The 12142-nt window shown below is 44.7% G+C and overlaps 1 protein-coding gene across 3 annotated transcripts in view; it reads right to left on the reverse strand.

The window, feature by feature from the left end:
• The window catches only part of STAT1 (signal transducer and activator of transcription 1), a 42537-nt gene that overhangs the window by 4314 nt on the left and 26081 nt on the right, over positions 1-12142 (reverse strand). For all 3 annotated transcript variants that reach the window (XM_028480245.2, XM_007114600.4, XM_007114601.2), the window contains 10 exons: positions 11274-11315; positions 9926-10009; positions 9375-9473; positions 8145-8280; positions 6692-6741; positions 5885-5979; positions 4730-4875; positions 2994-3179; positions 1939-2014; positions 947-1046 (listed from right to left, as the gene is read on the reverse strand). In XM_028480245.2, the coding sequence (XP_028336046.1) occupies positions 947-1046; positions 1939-2014; positions 2994-3179; positions 4730-4875; positions 5885-5979; positions 6692-6741; positions 8145-8280; positions 9375-9473; positions 9926-10009; positions 11274-11315 (1014 nt within the window). The remainder of the gene's footprint in view (positions 1-946; positions 1047-1938; positions 2015-2993; positions 3180-4729; positions 4876-5884; positions 5980-6691; positions 6742-8144; positions 8281-9374; positions 9474-9925; positions 10010-11273; positions 11316-12142) is intronic.

Genomic DNA, 12142 nt, shown 5'->3' on the forward strand with positions numbered 1-12142 from the left:
CTGCACGCCTAGAGCCTGTGCTCCGCAACAAGAGAAGCCACCGCAATGAGAAGCCCGCACACCGCAACGAAGAGTAGCCCCCGCTCGCCACAACTAGAGAAAGCCCGCGCACAGCAACGAAGACCCAACGCAGCCAAAGCTAAATAAATAAAATAGATAAATTTATAAAAAATGAACTGGAATAGCTTCATGTGGAAAAGAGCTTAAAATTAAAAAAACAGCATCAGCAAAAATCCAGCCAATCAAAATAAATAAATAAATAAAATCTTTAAGGGGAAGGCTTTCAGGCTGACAGGCAAACAATACTATCTGACATACTGAAAAACATTCTCCCAAAGAAAGATGCACTCTTTTGTGGACAGCCCTGTTCCTATCCCTATCATGGTACTCATGACACTCTGCTTCACTCCTTGAACTTTTTACTCTTGGCAAAGTCCTTCACAGCCCCAGGTGCTAGTGGTACAAGTTAGTTCTCAAACATAAATCAGGTAAACTGTTTCGCTGTGGCTGCCCAAGTGTCTATAATGACTGTATACCAAGCATTAGTCTCCTCCCTTCCTAAAAATAACACCGCTTCACCCAGACACAGTGCTGAAACAACGGGCCAAAAGGAAAACATTTTCTTATCAGAGAAATCCTAGCTCCTTAATATATGAGATTTCTATGTGGACAAATTTAAAAGGCAGAGGGGGAGCTTTTAAATATTTGAAATGTCATTATTTTTTGGAAGGTGCTGAAGGCCAGGAGTAAAAATCCTGGTGACGACGTAGCTTGTTTAAACACAGCAGGCTCCAACTTGTCATAGCTAATCTAAAAAACACCCTTCTGGGCTCTGCCAGAGGCTCCTTCTGAGAGCTCACAGATAGGCCCAGGGTCTGCCAGGCACCCTCCCTGTCTCAGAGAGCAAACGCTCAGCGTGCTGAAAGCATCCCTGTGTGGTACTCACCATGTCAAATTCTACAGCGCCCACTATCCGAGACACCTCGTCAAACTCCTCAGGAGACATGGGAAGAAGGTTGTCTGTGGTCTGAAGTTGAGAAGGGTGACTAAAATGGGGAGAAAGAAACAGGAAATGTTAACATCTAGATTATGAAAGCAGTGGTGTAAACTTTGCCATTTCATCTTTGGCCTGTGACTGAATCATCATTTTAGATTTTTATTTCAGGGAAGCGTATACACTTGTAAAATACGTTTGAAAAAGGACAGATCTCGAGAGGTTCATGTCCCCAGCCCGGCCCTTTGGGAAACACACTGTACTCTAGAGATGTGAGCCAGAAATAGCCAGTCTGGATCCTGCACCGCTTCTGCCTGGGTGAACATGGGCGCGAGCTTGTGCGGTTGTGTCACCTACCCTGGCCCGAGAAGCGCCAGAGAAATGTCTGGGGAGTCCCTCATCCCTACCTTGAGGTTTGTATGCAGATAAAGCTGCTCCAGAGGGTTTTTACATGAAGGCTACATCCATTCACCCCAAGACAGTGCTGCAGGCCAAATAACTGACAATGACTTTTCCAAAATTTTTTCTACCTTTTACAAAATGAAACAACAAAATAAAAGCAAACGGAAAAAAATGTCTCAGTCATTACTTTGGCCTGTTCTAGATTGAAAAGAACTGCTTTCCCACTCTGATCAATTTTTGTTCATTTTATTTACACTTTTTCAAAATATCAGTTTGGGGAGAACTTATATACCTTAAATACAACTTTGTTTTTTTGGATTTTTTTGGTTTGTTGTTTGTTTGTTTGTTTTTATAAAGGCAATAAAACGCTGATAGGCAGTGACACCAGTATCTCTAATTAGGATCTTTCCACAGGTCCATCTGTGATGGTGGCAGCAACAATTACAATGGAAAAGCAAAGAACAAGCATCTTCAACAGGCCCCAGCCAGGAGGGGGGCTTGTTTGGGGATTTTAAACATGTCACTCTTCTGTGTTCACTTACACTTCAGACACAGAAATCAATTCAGTCTTGATATATCCTGTTCCTTTAGGGCCATCAAGTTCCATAGGCTCTGGGGCTAGAAACAAACACATCACGTACACCTTCCGTTAGCAGAAATTACACAAGAACAATCAACTTTTTCTTTGATCAAGACTGGACTGTTTTCCTTGGCAGTCAGGTTAGACTCCCTGCCTGGGTCACCTGAAATTGTAGTGCGAATGCAGAAACAACCAGACGGAAAGGGGAGGGCACATTCAGCACAGAAGTCAAGCTAAGACGGTTCTCTTTCCAAGGCCTGAAATCCTACAGAAGTTTTATCTGGTTGTTTATGGTCCTGGCCTGGTTGGTGTAATAAACACATCTGTCAAGGTAAGCTGGGTGCATCTTCTCCCCAAAGTAATCGTGCTAATATTGAGACTACTGATCCTGAAAAATCATTTAGTTTCTTGGTGCATTCCAAACCAGATTAGTCTAACTTCCACTTTCTCAAATGCGGTTCAATGAAGACTAAGCAGCGGGAGACGCGTGCGCTAAGCTTAGACCTGCTCTCAGTGATGTGACCTAATAACTTACCAGGTCACCATGAAGGGACCACTTCACTTCGCCCGGGCCTCCATTTCCTCAATTTCAGGAGCAGGCTGACATAAAGCAGGTGACCATCACAGGTCCTACGTTTTACCCCTCCACGTAGAAAAAGTAAAAATGTAACAAGTACACAAGACCAGAAATGGACCTTCTCCAACACCCCTAAGATCAAAAACCATTTACTCCTTTCTTACTGTCTGTATCAGGCCAAACAATGTATTATGTTTCAACTGCGCTGTGTTTATTAGAAAGCCTGCTTTTACCAATTCAAAAGAAGGGGTGGGCTAGTGACATGGCATGGGGGGAGTCTGTGCTGGCACCTTGCAATGATAGGAAGGCAAGGGCAGTGTGTGGGGTTAAAGCCTGTCTCCTGCAAACCTTTGGACTAGATGAAGGGAAAACACAACCACAGGAACGACTGGGCTGTGCTATGACTCATCAGGCAACGCTTGCACACTCTGCCCACTTACCTTCCTTTGGCCTGGAGTAGTACTTTCCAAAGGCATGGTCTTTATCAATATTTGGATACAGAAACTTCAAGGGATTCTCTGGAATATTTTCAGCGGCCATGACTTTGTAATTGCGAATAATGTCGGGGAAAGTAACAGCAGAAAGTTCTTTCTTTGTGTAGGGTTCAACCGCATGGAAGCAAGATTCTAAAAGGAGGAAAAGCAAAGTGAGTCCCACAGAATATCCCGCAACAATAGAGGAGAGAAACAAACGCTGCAGAGTTTATGGACTTGACAGAACCTGGTAAGAACTAAACACAATCTAGGATTTACATCCCAGAGCACGTAACTGCTTTATTCCTAAATAGATTATTACCCTTTCTTTAAAATAGGAAAAATAAAGGCCATCATTACTCTCGGTAATATTGCATTTGTCATTATTTACTTAGATTTGTAAGTCTAGCCAAAAGAAATTTACTAAATACCTTTAAAATAACTAATTACTAATAGGGTCTCCTTGGCTCAAGCCATAGATTAAGTTACTAGAAGATAAACTCACTTTGTCTTTCTTTTCATATTGAAAAATGAAAATAAACAACGACAACGCATGGAAAACAACTTTTTAAACAAACCAAAAAGAGACCCTATTTGCTATTTTTTTCTCTAATCCTTAATGTAAAAAAACACAGTTTAATTCACTCCTGGTCTTAGTCCCAGACTTCATTGGAATCCTGCTTCCTAAGTGATCCAGGATTTCACTTTGGGGGCACACATTCCAGAGGCTGCTGTCAGGTGCTCTGGGGACTCTGCTCTAGAACTTCAGACCAAAGCTTTGTAGCTGGCGCTGCCCTGCTTTAAACTTCCCGGGTGCCAACAGTTTTCATTTTTGCCTGGTTTGCTAGTTCCATCTCTCAGCAAGTTCAGGAAAGAACTACTGGGGGAGAAGAAGAAAAGGGCAGGCTCTACCATCTACTGTCCTCACTGGGCTCTAATCCCAGCTCTCCTGTTTTTTTACCAGAAGAAAAAAAAATAGAACAAGAAAAGTATCCCATCTTTTTGTATCTTCTAACTGAAAGCATAAGTCACTGGAACAAATCAGTTTTCCCTCCAATACTTCAAAGAGAGCAAACTACATGTAAGAGTGAAAAGTCACCAGTTTGTCTTTATCACTTTCTTGTCTCCACTGAAACCTGTTTCTCATTCCCCAGAAACCTGTTTCATAACGCGCAGGTTTTCAGAATTGTTTTTGCCATGCATGCACTTGGTCAGACAGAAACCCAAGATATAACCCAGATAAACATGCACGAGCCTTCTCTGTCAGAAGGCAGGGTGGAGGGCTGCACCCAGTCCCCGGACCCCTCTCACGGAGCCTGCCCTCATCCGTGCACATCCACGTGGGATTCCCCTCCGTGGGTCTGGAAGCTCACGCCTGTGCACTATGGGTTTCCTCCCAATAAATGACTGCCAGTCATACTGACTCGCATCTTTCACCTACAGGTGACATACCTGAGAAAAAGGAAAGAATGTGGCCTTGTCTTTTAAAGAAAACCATCATTTGCACAGTATTTTCCAGGCAACAAATCCCAAATAGCCCTTGGTGATGTACTAAATCCTACTGGGGAAGCTCAGCTGGGGATAAGTGGAGGAGCTGCGACTGTATGTCAGAAGCTCATTATTTGTATGAGTTGATTTGCAGCGAAGAAGAAGGGCTTGCACCCACATTTTGAATCGGTGTGTGTGCAGGCGCCTTGGCTTACCACCTCCATTCTGGGGCCGCTCCACCCATGTGAACGTGATGGCCCCTTCCCGGCAGCTCTCACTGAACCGCAGCAGGAATGTCCCCGGCTGCTGGTCCTTCAGCAGAGCCCGCTCTCGCTCCTTGCTGATAAAGCCCACGATACACCTGCATATGGAAAGGGATTGATGGAGGTACTCTGAGGTTCAGCCATGACTGTAATTTTCACATTCACTTACAAATCAAAATGACTGCAACTTGACACGAGAACACAGGATAGAAATGTATCAACTATTTTAGATGCTTTAAAATCTATTTCATTGGGCTTCCCTGGTGGCGCAGTGGTTGCGCGTCCGCCTGCCGATGCAGGGGAACCGGGTTCGCGCCCCGGTCTGGGAGGATCCCACGTGCCGCGGAGCGGCTGGGCCCGTGGGCCATGGCCGCTGAGCCTGCGCGTCCGGAGCCTGTGCTCCACAACGGGAGAGGCCACAGCAGAGGAAAGCCCGCATACCACAAAAAAAAAAAAAAAAAAAAAAAAATCTATTTCATTGACACTTCAGGAAGCATTTCACTCATACATATATATATGCTGAAGTCCCAAAAAAGCTCATTAACATGGTGCCCGTTGGATGCTACAGATGATCAATAAATACTTGCTGGATTAATGAGCCTTTCATTTTCACCTGGGGATTCTGAAGGCCATGAAAATGTCTGAATTCATGCATCCTTTCTAGTGAAGAGAAAGGCTCAAACAATCCATTTTCATATTCTAGACCTCTGACCAAGTTAAAGTCTTTGCTGAAATATCAACTGACCCTGGGAAAAAATTAGAAACAATTTACCGAGTCAGAAAAGTTTTTTCTTCCTTACTTGGAGGCAATAAAGCAGGTGCTCAAGAAAGTTTTGTAGAATGAACGAAGGCATGAATGGCACTCAGGGTTTTTAAATTTAGCTTTGAAAATGCATATACATGTACTGCGAAAATATAATTTTAATCTTATGAGGGTCTACTATCGTGAATGCCTGAAGGGACAGCCTGCAAGCATCTGTTTCTGTGAGATGCACCCAAGTCTTGCCAAATAATGAAGTCTGTCTGGGTCAGGCCTATCTCAGCCTTGCAGTAACGGAGTGTGTGCTCAACATATGATTCAAAAATACACCTATCAATGGCCCTTACCCATCATTCCAGAGACAGAGTAGGTGTTTTTTAATGAGTTCAAGGATGCTTTCGATCCAAAGCCAGAAAGGAAAATTTTTATCATTTATATTTTCCTGCAAGTATACAGATGCACACATTAGAAAACAAGAAATCCAAAACAGTGACTTAGCATGTCTCCTCCCGCCATCAGGTTTTAGTTTGCAAAGACTGTCCAGCTGCCAAAGCTAGCACTGCCCCCTACAGAGCCATCCCTCCCCTCTTACCAGCTTTCAGACACAAAGCTCTCCATTTCCTGAGCCAGGCTCTGCTTCCCTCTCCAAACATTAGCGACCCAGCCAGGGAATGACCTCCAGGGTGATCCCAGAATACCAGTTGCCTTCACACTACTAAACTCCAGTAGCGTGAGCTTGTCAGCACTGTCTGGTGACCCGAGCGGGGTCTGATTATTCCCCCCAACTGGTCTCACGGCTTGAGCAGGCTCAAGACACCCCTCCAGCCCAGCAGGCTGTCTACGCCGGCACAGACCACACGTTACGCATGGACGGGGCTAAAACGCTGCCAGGCCAGGGGTCAGTGTGAGCAAACAGAAGACTCATTTCGGATATGAGAGAATGTTATCACCCAGGCAGGTGCTTCCTGTCAGACTCGCACTTGGAGACTAACCTTCAGCGCGCTGAAGGAAAGTAAACAACTTGCCCTAGGGGTTCCGGGGGTGAGAGGAACACGCCAAAGCAAGCACAGTGCAGCCGGCACCGCGGCAAGAAATCCGAGACCCTCAACAGAGAGCGGAAAGCACTCAGAGTATAAACTCCAGACAGCACCCACCTTACAGAAGCGAGTCCATGGAATAAGACCATCAGGGCCAGCACTGGGACCTAAACAAATAAAAATAAGTTTTTTAAGGAAATGGAAATCAGTTCTGAAGCTTTGGCTGGACTGATGGCTGTTGTATTTGCTCTCAAAGAGCCAACACTCAACAAAGGAAGGTTGTGTGTACACAGTTGATATTCTCAGATTCACTAATACAATCACTTGTGCTTTCTGGAGAAGCCTCGATTTGGTCCCCCTTGTGCAATATCATTTCCCATTGCTTCCCTCTCCCTCCTTGGCAGGCTCCTCTCCCGGTGACCCTGAGGAATTTTTTTCAAGTTCAAACTAAGACCAAGATCACCCCTAGGTGATCGATTTAACTGACACTTGACTTTACAAGATTATTTTAGATATTAATTAGGCATTTCCCTCAGCCCTACTCCAAACAGGACACAGGCTCAGAGAAGTCGATGCAAATCAAAAGCCCAGTGAGAGAAATGAGAGGGGAAGGAAGCCTCGGGGTTATCAGCTACACAAATTGAAGAAGGCTGGCCATAAGAGGTGGTGAGTCTGACATCTCTCTTCACAGAGAACCCCAAATAAGCCATTGTAGGCAGAAAAGATATCTGTCTTAACTCTCACCAAATAAGGGAAAGGAATAGGAATGACTTCTTACTTTTGATTAAATTGCACAAGACTCACTGTGACAGCTGCATGGCCAAGAGAAGGCACTGCTGAGAGCCATTTGGTTAGGAAAAGCCTACTGGTGTTTGCAGTACATGCAGTTCTGCTATATAGAAAGCAAATGTGGAAAAAAGGTGACCGTGGATTTTTAAAGAAATAGTTCAGATAGTCCCATTCATTGAAGATCTGACCTTGAGACTAGTAGGTCTTAGGTTTGTTTAGTGTGGGAAACTAATAAATCCATGACATTAGCCACTGAAAGGGAATTCTCTATCATGGGCTGCACCCTGCCCATCAGGCAGTGCTGGTCACGGGCATCCTCTTGATGTGGACAGTGTCTCCTCACACCTGGACCACCTGATGTAAGAGACCTGGGCGTGTGCTGTGTGGTGGGCAGCCCGAGGACCTTATTCTTACCATGTTGGGGGCTTGCTGTTTTTCTCCCCAAGGTTAATAAAACTTCATATTTCTCAAAGAATTTATTTTAGCCACAAGTAATATACTTCATATAATTTAGACATCTTTCCCCTAGGAACCCTGCTCAGAAATGTTAATATGAGATAATGGGGAAATGATTCATTTAAATCTTTTATCAGGTCTCTATCTCCTTCTAAGGGGAGGCATCATTCTCACTTAGCTATAATAAAGTGCTGCTGGAAAAGTCAGTAGATTTTAACTCTCTCCTACCTTGAACAAAATAAAGAGGAAAGAGGGGGAAAGGAGCAAGTCAAGATATTTTATGAATTTCAATGGTTAGTTACGTAAAAAGTGAATATGCTCATACCAAGAAGTTTCTCTCCCAGCATGTTCAGCTGGTCCACATTGAGACCTCTTTTGGTGACAGAAGAAAACTGCCAACTCAGCACCTCTGAAAGCTGAGACCATCGTGCACAAGGTGGGTTCAGGAAGAAGGACAGATTCTGGAGAGAAAACACCCAGAAGCTAAGGGCTACTGACAAGCCACCAGTCACAAGCCTGGCACTGAAACATGGATCTGTGCCAAAGTTCAGTTCTCATCTATGACACACAGATGTTCTTCACAGCTAAAGAAGAGAAATCCTCATTATTTGCAGATTCACATTTGTGAATTCATCAACTCACTAAAATTTAACTCCCAAATCAATATTCGTGGCACTTCTGCAGTCATTTGCAGATGTACTCAGGCACACAGCAGTGAAAAGTTTGAGTTACCAAACATGTTTGTTTCCAGGTGAGGTCACACAAAGCTATGATCTGCCTTGCTATTTCAGCTCTCATACTATACCCGAGTGTCTTTTTTGAGGTCTGTTTAGTGCCACGGTTTTTGCATTTTCGTATGCTTTTTTGTTGGTGATTTCATTTTTAACATGGCCCTCAAGGGCACGGCTGAAGTTCTGTCTAGTGTTCCAAAGTGCCTTATGGAGAAAATGCATGTGATACATAAGCTCTGTTCAGACATGAGTTATAAAGCTGTTTGCCATGAGTTCAATGTTAATGAATCAACAAGTCTATTAGGTAAGGGATCTTTAAACAAAACAAGGTTATGTATTGATCAGCAAATGCAAAGAGGCTCATGGGAACCTAACCCCGTGTTTCCCTTAGACGCAGTGGTTCAGTATCTGCCAACTCAGTGTTCACAGTGACTTTAAAGGACTTTAAGTACCAGTGAATAACCAGAATCAACTGTAATTAATCAACCGTATTAGAGTACCCACACTCTAAGAATGGAGCAGGCTTATTCAGCATATATACATTTTTAAAAGGCATAAACATAAAGGACCTCTTCCACAGTAAAAGCTGTATGAAATCATCTGTTGCCTGAGCTTATTCACATGGAAGGAAAATCATAATTCTCATTTCTAATACATACACATGCTTCGCTTTTCCAGAATTACTCCGATCCTTAGCAATGCCACATGAGTTGTGCCACTTTTCCTTCAACATCTGGCCCTTAGGGGCTCTTTCAGATATGCAGAAGCTAGAGCATGATGTCTCTGGTTAACCCCTGGTACGAAAGTAGATGTGTTTTCCATACCCTGGGTTCTGCCACCAGCATGTTGTACCACAGGATGGAGGCCCAACCACTCGGGAGCTGGCTGACATTGGAGATCACCACGATGGGCAGAGAGGCCGTCTAGAAGATGACAAAGACCTTGAAATCATCTGAATCACAGAAACATCACCTTCAGACCACTATGTAGCCTCACAACTAAGCAAGGGATTTCTTGTACATTTGCATTATCTTTTATATTTGAAAATTAAGAATGTAAAGTTATGTTCTTTGGTTCGTAGTTGAATTTGTCTTTGATATATCTTTTCAGTTAAGAAATAAGTTTCAGTGCTTCATATAAAAAATTAACGTAGGACGTCTCAACTGGAACATTTAGCTTACAGTACCTGAAGGTTAATTCAGTTCTCTAGCTGCCTGAACGATTAAATTAACATCAAGATAGTACTGGCTGAAAACAATAATCTTTTTTTAGCAATTAGGTAAATACGTCTAAAATAAAAATTGAGAAATAAAAATACACATAACAGTTTAAAGTAAAAATAAAGTTTTCCACATCTGGGACATGTAAGTCTTACCTCAAGGTCAATGACCAAACCAGGCTGGCACAACTGGGTTTCAAAACTAAGGGAGTGAAGCTCCTCAGTAACGATGAGAGGACCCTTAAAAGAGAAAAGGGAAACAAAAGGAATACAGCGATTCATTCACTGATCCTGCAACTTGCAAGAGCCTACTAAGCATTTTTTGCAACAGGCTGCAGAAAGCCTGAACCTAACCAGCTGCAATTCAGAAGAACATTCCAATTTTTGACCATCTATCCCAGATTCCATTATCCCAAGTATCTCACTGTTCTCTCAAAGATCAGATTTCTGATATTATGGCAAGGGATATGGATTAAGGGGGAAAAAAATGTCGATAGGGAAACAGCAAATTCTAATGGGTTTATTCATGACCTAAGGCATCCTGGCCCTCAGCCCCTTCTGAGGGTGTGTGCAGGCTGCACACCTCAGGCTGACATGGGGTGGAAAGTGTACACGTGTTCCAGGTGTGATTATCTATCGGGAGGGCTGATTTGCATAAGCCTGGCTGGTCATAAAGTGCCTTGGTATGGGTAGAAAGGTTATATAGTGTTCAAAGTACCTTCATACATGTTATCTTACACGAGCATCACAACTTAGAACCAGGGAGATGTGGCTGCCATCCCTGCTCACAGGAGAGGAAACTAAATCCCTGGGAGGTCACAAAGGTAGTCAAGATCGAAACCAGGGCTGGTCAGGCCCTGGCCGATGCCTGTCCCACTGTTCCACACGACCTCTGCTGGCTGTCGTGGGGAAACGTGCAGGCACAAAGGACAACAACCGGTCCAAACCAAAGCAACTCCAGGCATTCTGTCCTCTGCCCATACTTCCTATCTGAATGCATCACAAACACAGCTCCGCAAGGACTGGCTGTGAAAATGAAACTGACAGAAGGATGATGCACTGGGTAGGGGACACGTGGCAGGAAAACCCTCTCGGCACACATAGTTTTTGGCAGGGCAGTCATGAAGCTGGCCTCTAGTTCTAGCTCTGACAGTAACTCCCTGTGCACCCTTAGCTAAATCCTGCAAACTTCCTGTGGTCCGACTTCTTCACCTGTGAAATGTGAATAACACAGTAGCCCACCGTACCTACTCTGTTGGGCTGTCTGTTGAGGGTCCAATAAATTCATGTGCAAAATCACCTGACAACCATAAAGCACGAGCACAGAGTGCTTTTACCGTTATGACAGATACACCACGTCCCAAAGCTTGTCCACTGCCCTTCCCTGCCGGGTCTTCCTGCTGTTCACCCCTCTGTGAGGGGTCCCTGGCCCCCAGGGCCACGGAGCCAACCTCACTGGACAGACCTGCTAGTTAGAGACCAATCACAAGAGAGAAAGACTCACCTCGTTGGTTCTGGCACCGGCATTTTTCTGTTCTTTCAGTTGCTACAAAAAAAAAAAAAAAAAATCTTAGTAAACAGTACCATAATCATCAAAGTTGCTATTTTCATCTACAAATCAAACCAAAGTGAGGACTTAGAAAGAATGAAGGAAGTGAAATTATTTTCAGAATGCAGAGCAGGAGGTGAAGTGACCCTTGTGTGGGTTCACGAGGGAGAGTGCCTTTTCCCAGCATTCTGACACCCTGCGAAAACCACAGGGTTCAGAAGGATCCCAGGGAGCAGCATCCTGCTCCCTCCCCCAGGTTAGCTTTTCCCGAACCATCCCCCATCACCTTCATTAGCTGTTTCACGCTCCCCAGGCTCAGGGCACAGCTTCTCTTGCCTTTCCCTCCGCAGAGTCTGCCAGGCCTGTGACTCAGGCCTCTACGACTGCCCTCAAAAGGGCTTCAATCACGCAGGTTATAAGGGAGCAACTTGGAGCCCCCAGAGCAGCTCTGGACACCCTCAGACCCCTGGGTTGGACCGAGGCTCTCACACAAGGTCTAGCTTCCCAACTATGAGTTTGCGGGTTCATGAAATGGTTGCCAATAAAAAAAGGATGCTTTGAACCTCCCTGCAGCCTCCAGCCCAGGAATTGCACAGGGCTCAGCACCAACACGTCTACAGAACCACTGGCAGCCCCGATTTTCAGGGAGAGAGGAGAGAAGGCACCACCCACTTAAACCCCTCTGCTGATTTCCACTGCCCGGTGCCCAGACCCTACTCCTCTGGAGACAAAGTGCTCGAGACAGTGGTTGTGGGCAAGACCCCAGGAGGGAGGTGGTGAAGAAGGGGCCAAAGAGAGACTCCTGGGGCCTGCCACGTTTGGAG

The sequence above is a fragment of the Physeter macrocephalus genome, chromosome 2, assembly GCF_002837175.3.
Source record: "Physeter macrocephalus isolate SW-GA chromosome 2, ASM283717v5, whole genome shotgun sequence".
In the NCBI taxonomy this organism is placed as follows: domain Eukaryota; kingdom Metazoa; phylum Chordata; class Mammalia; order Artiodactyla; family Physeteridae; genus Physeter; species Physeter macrocephalus.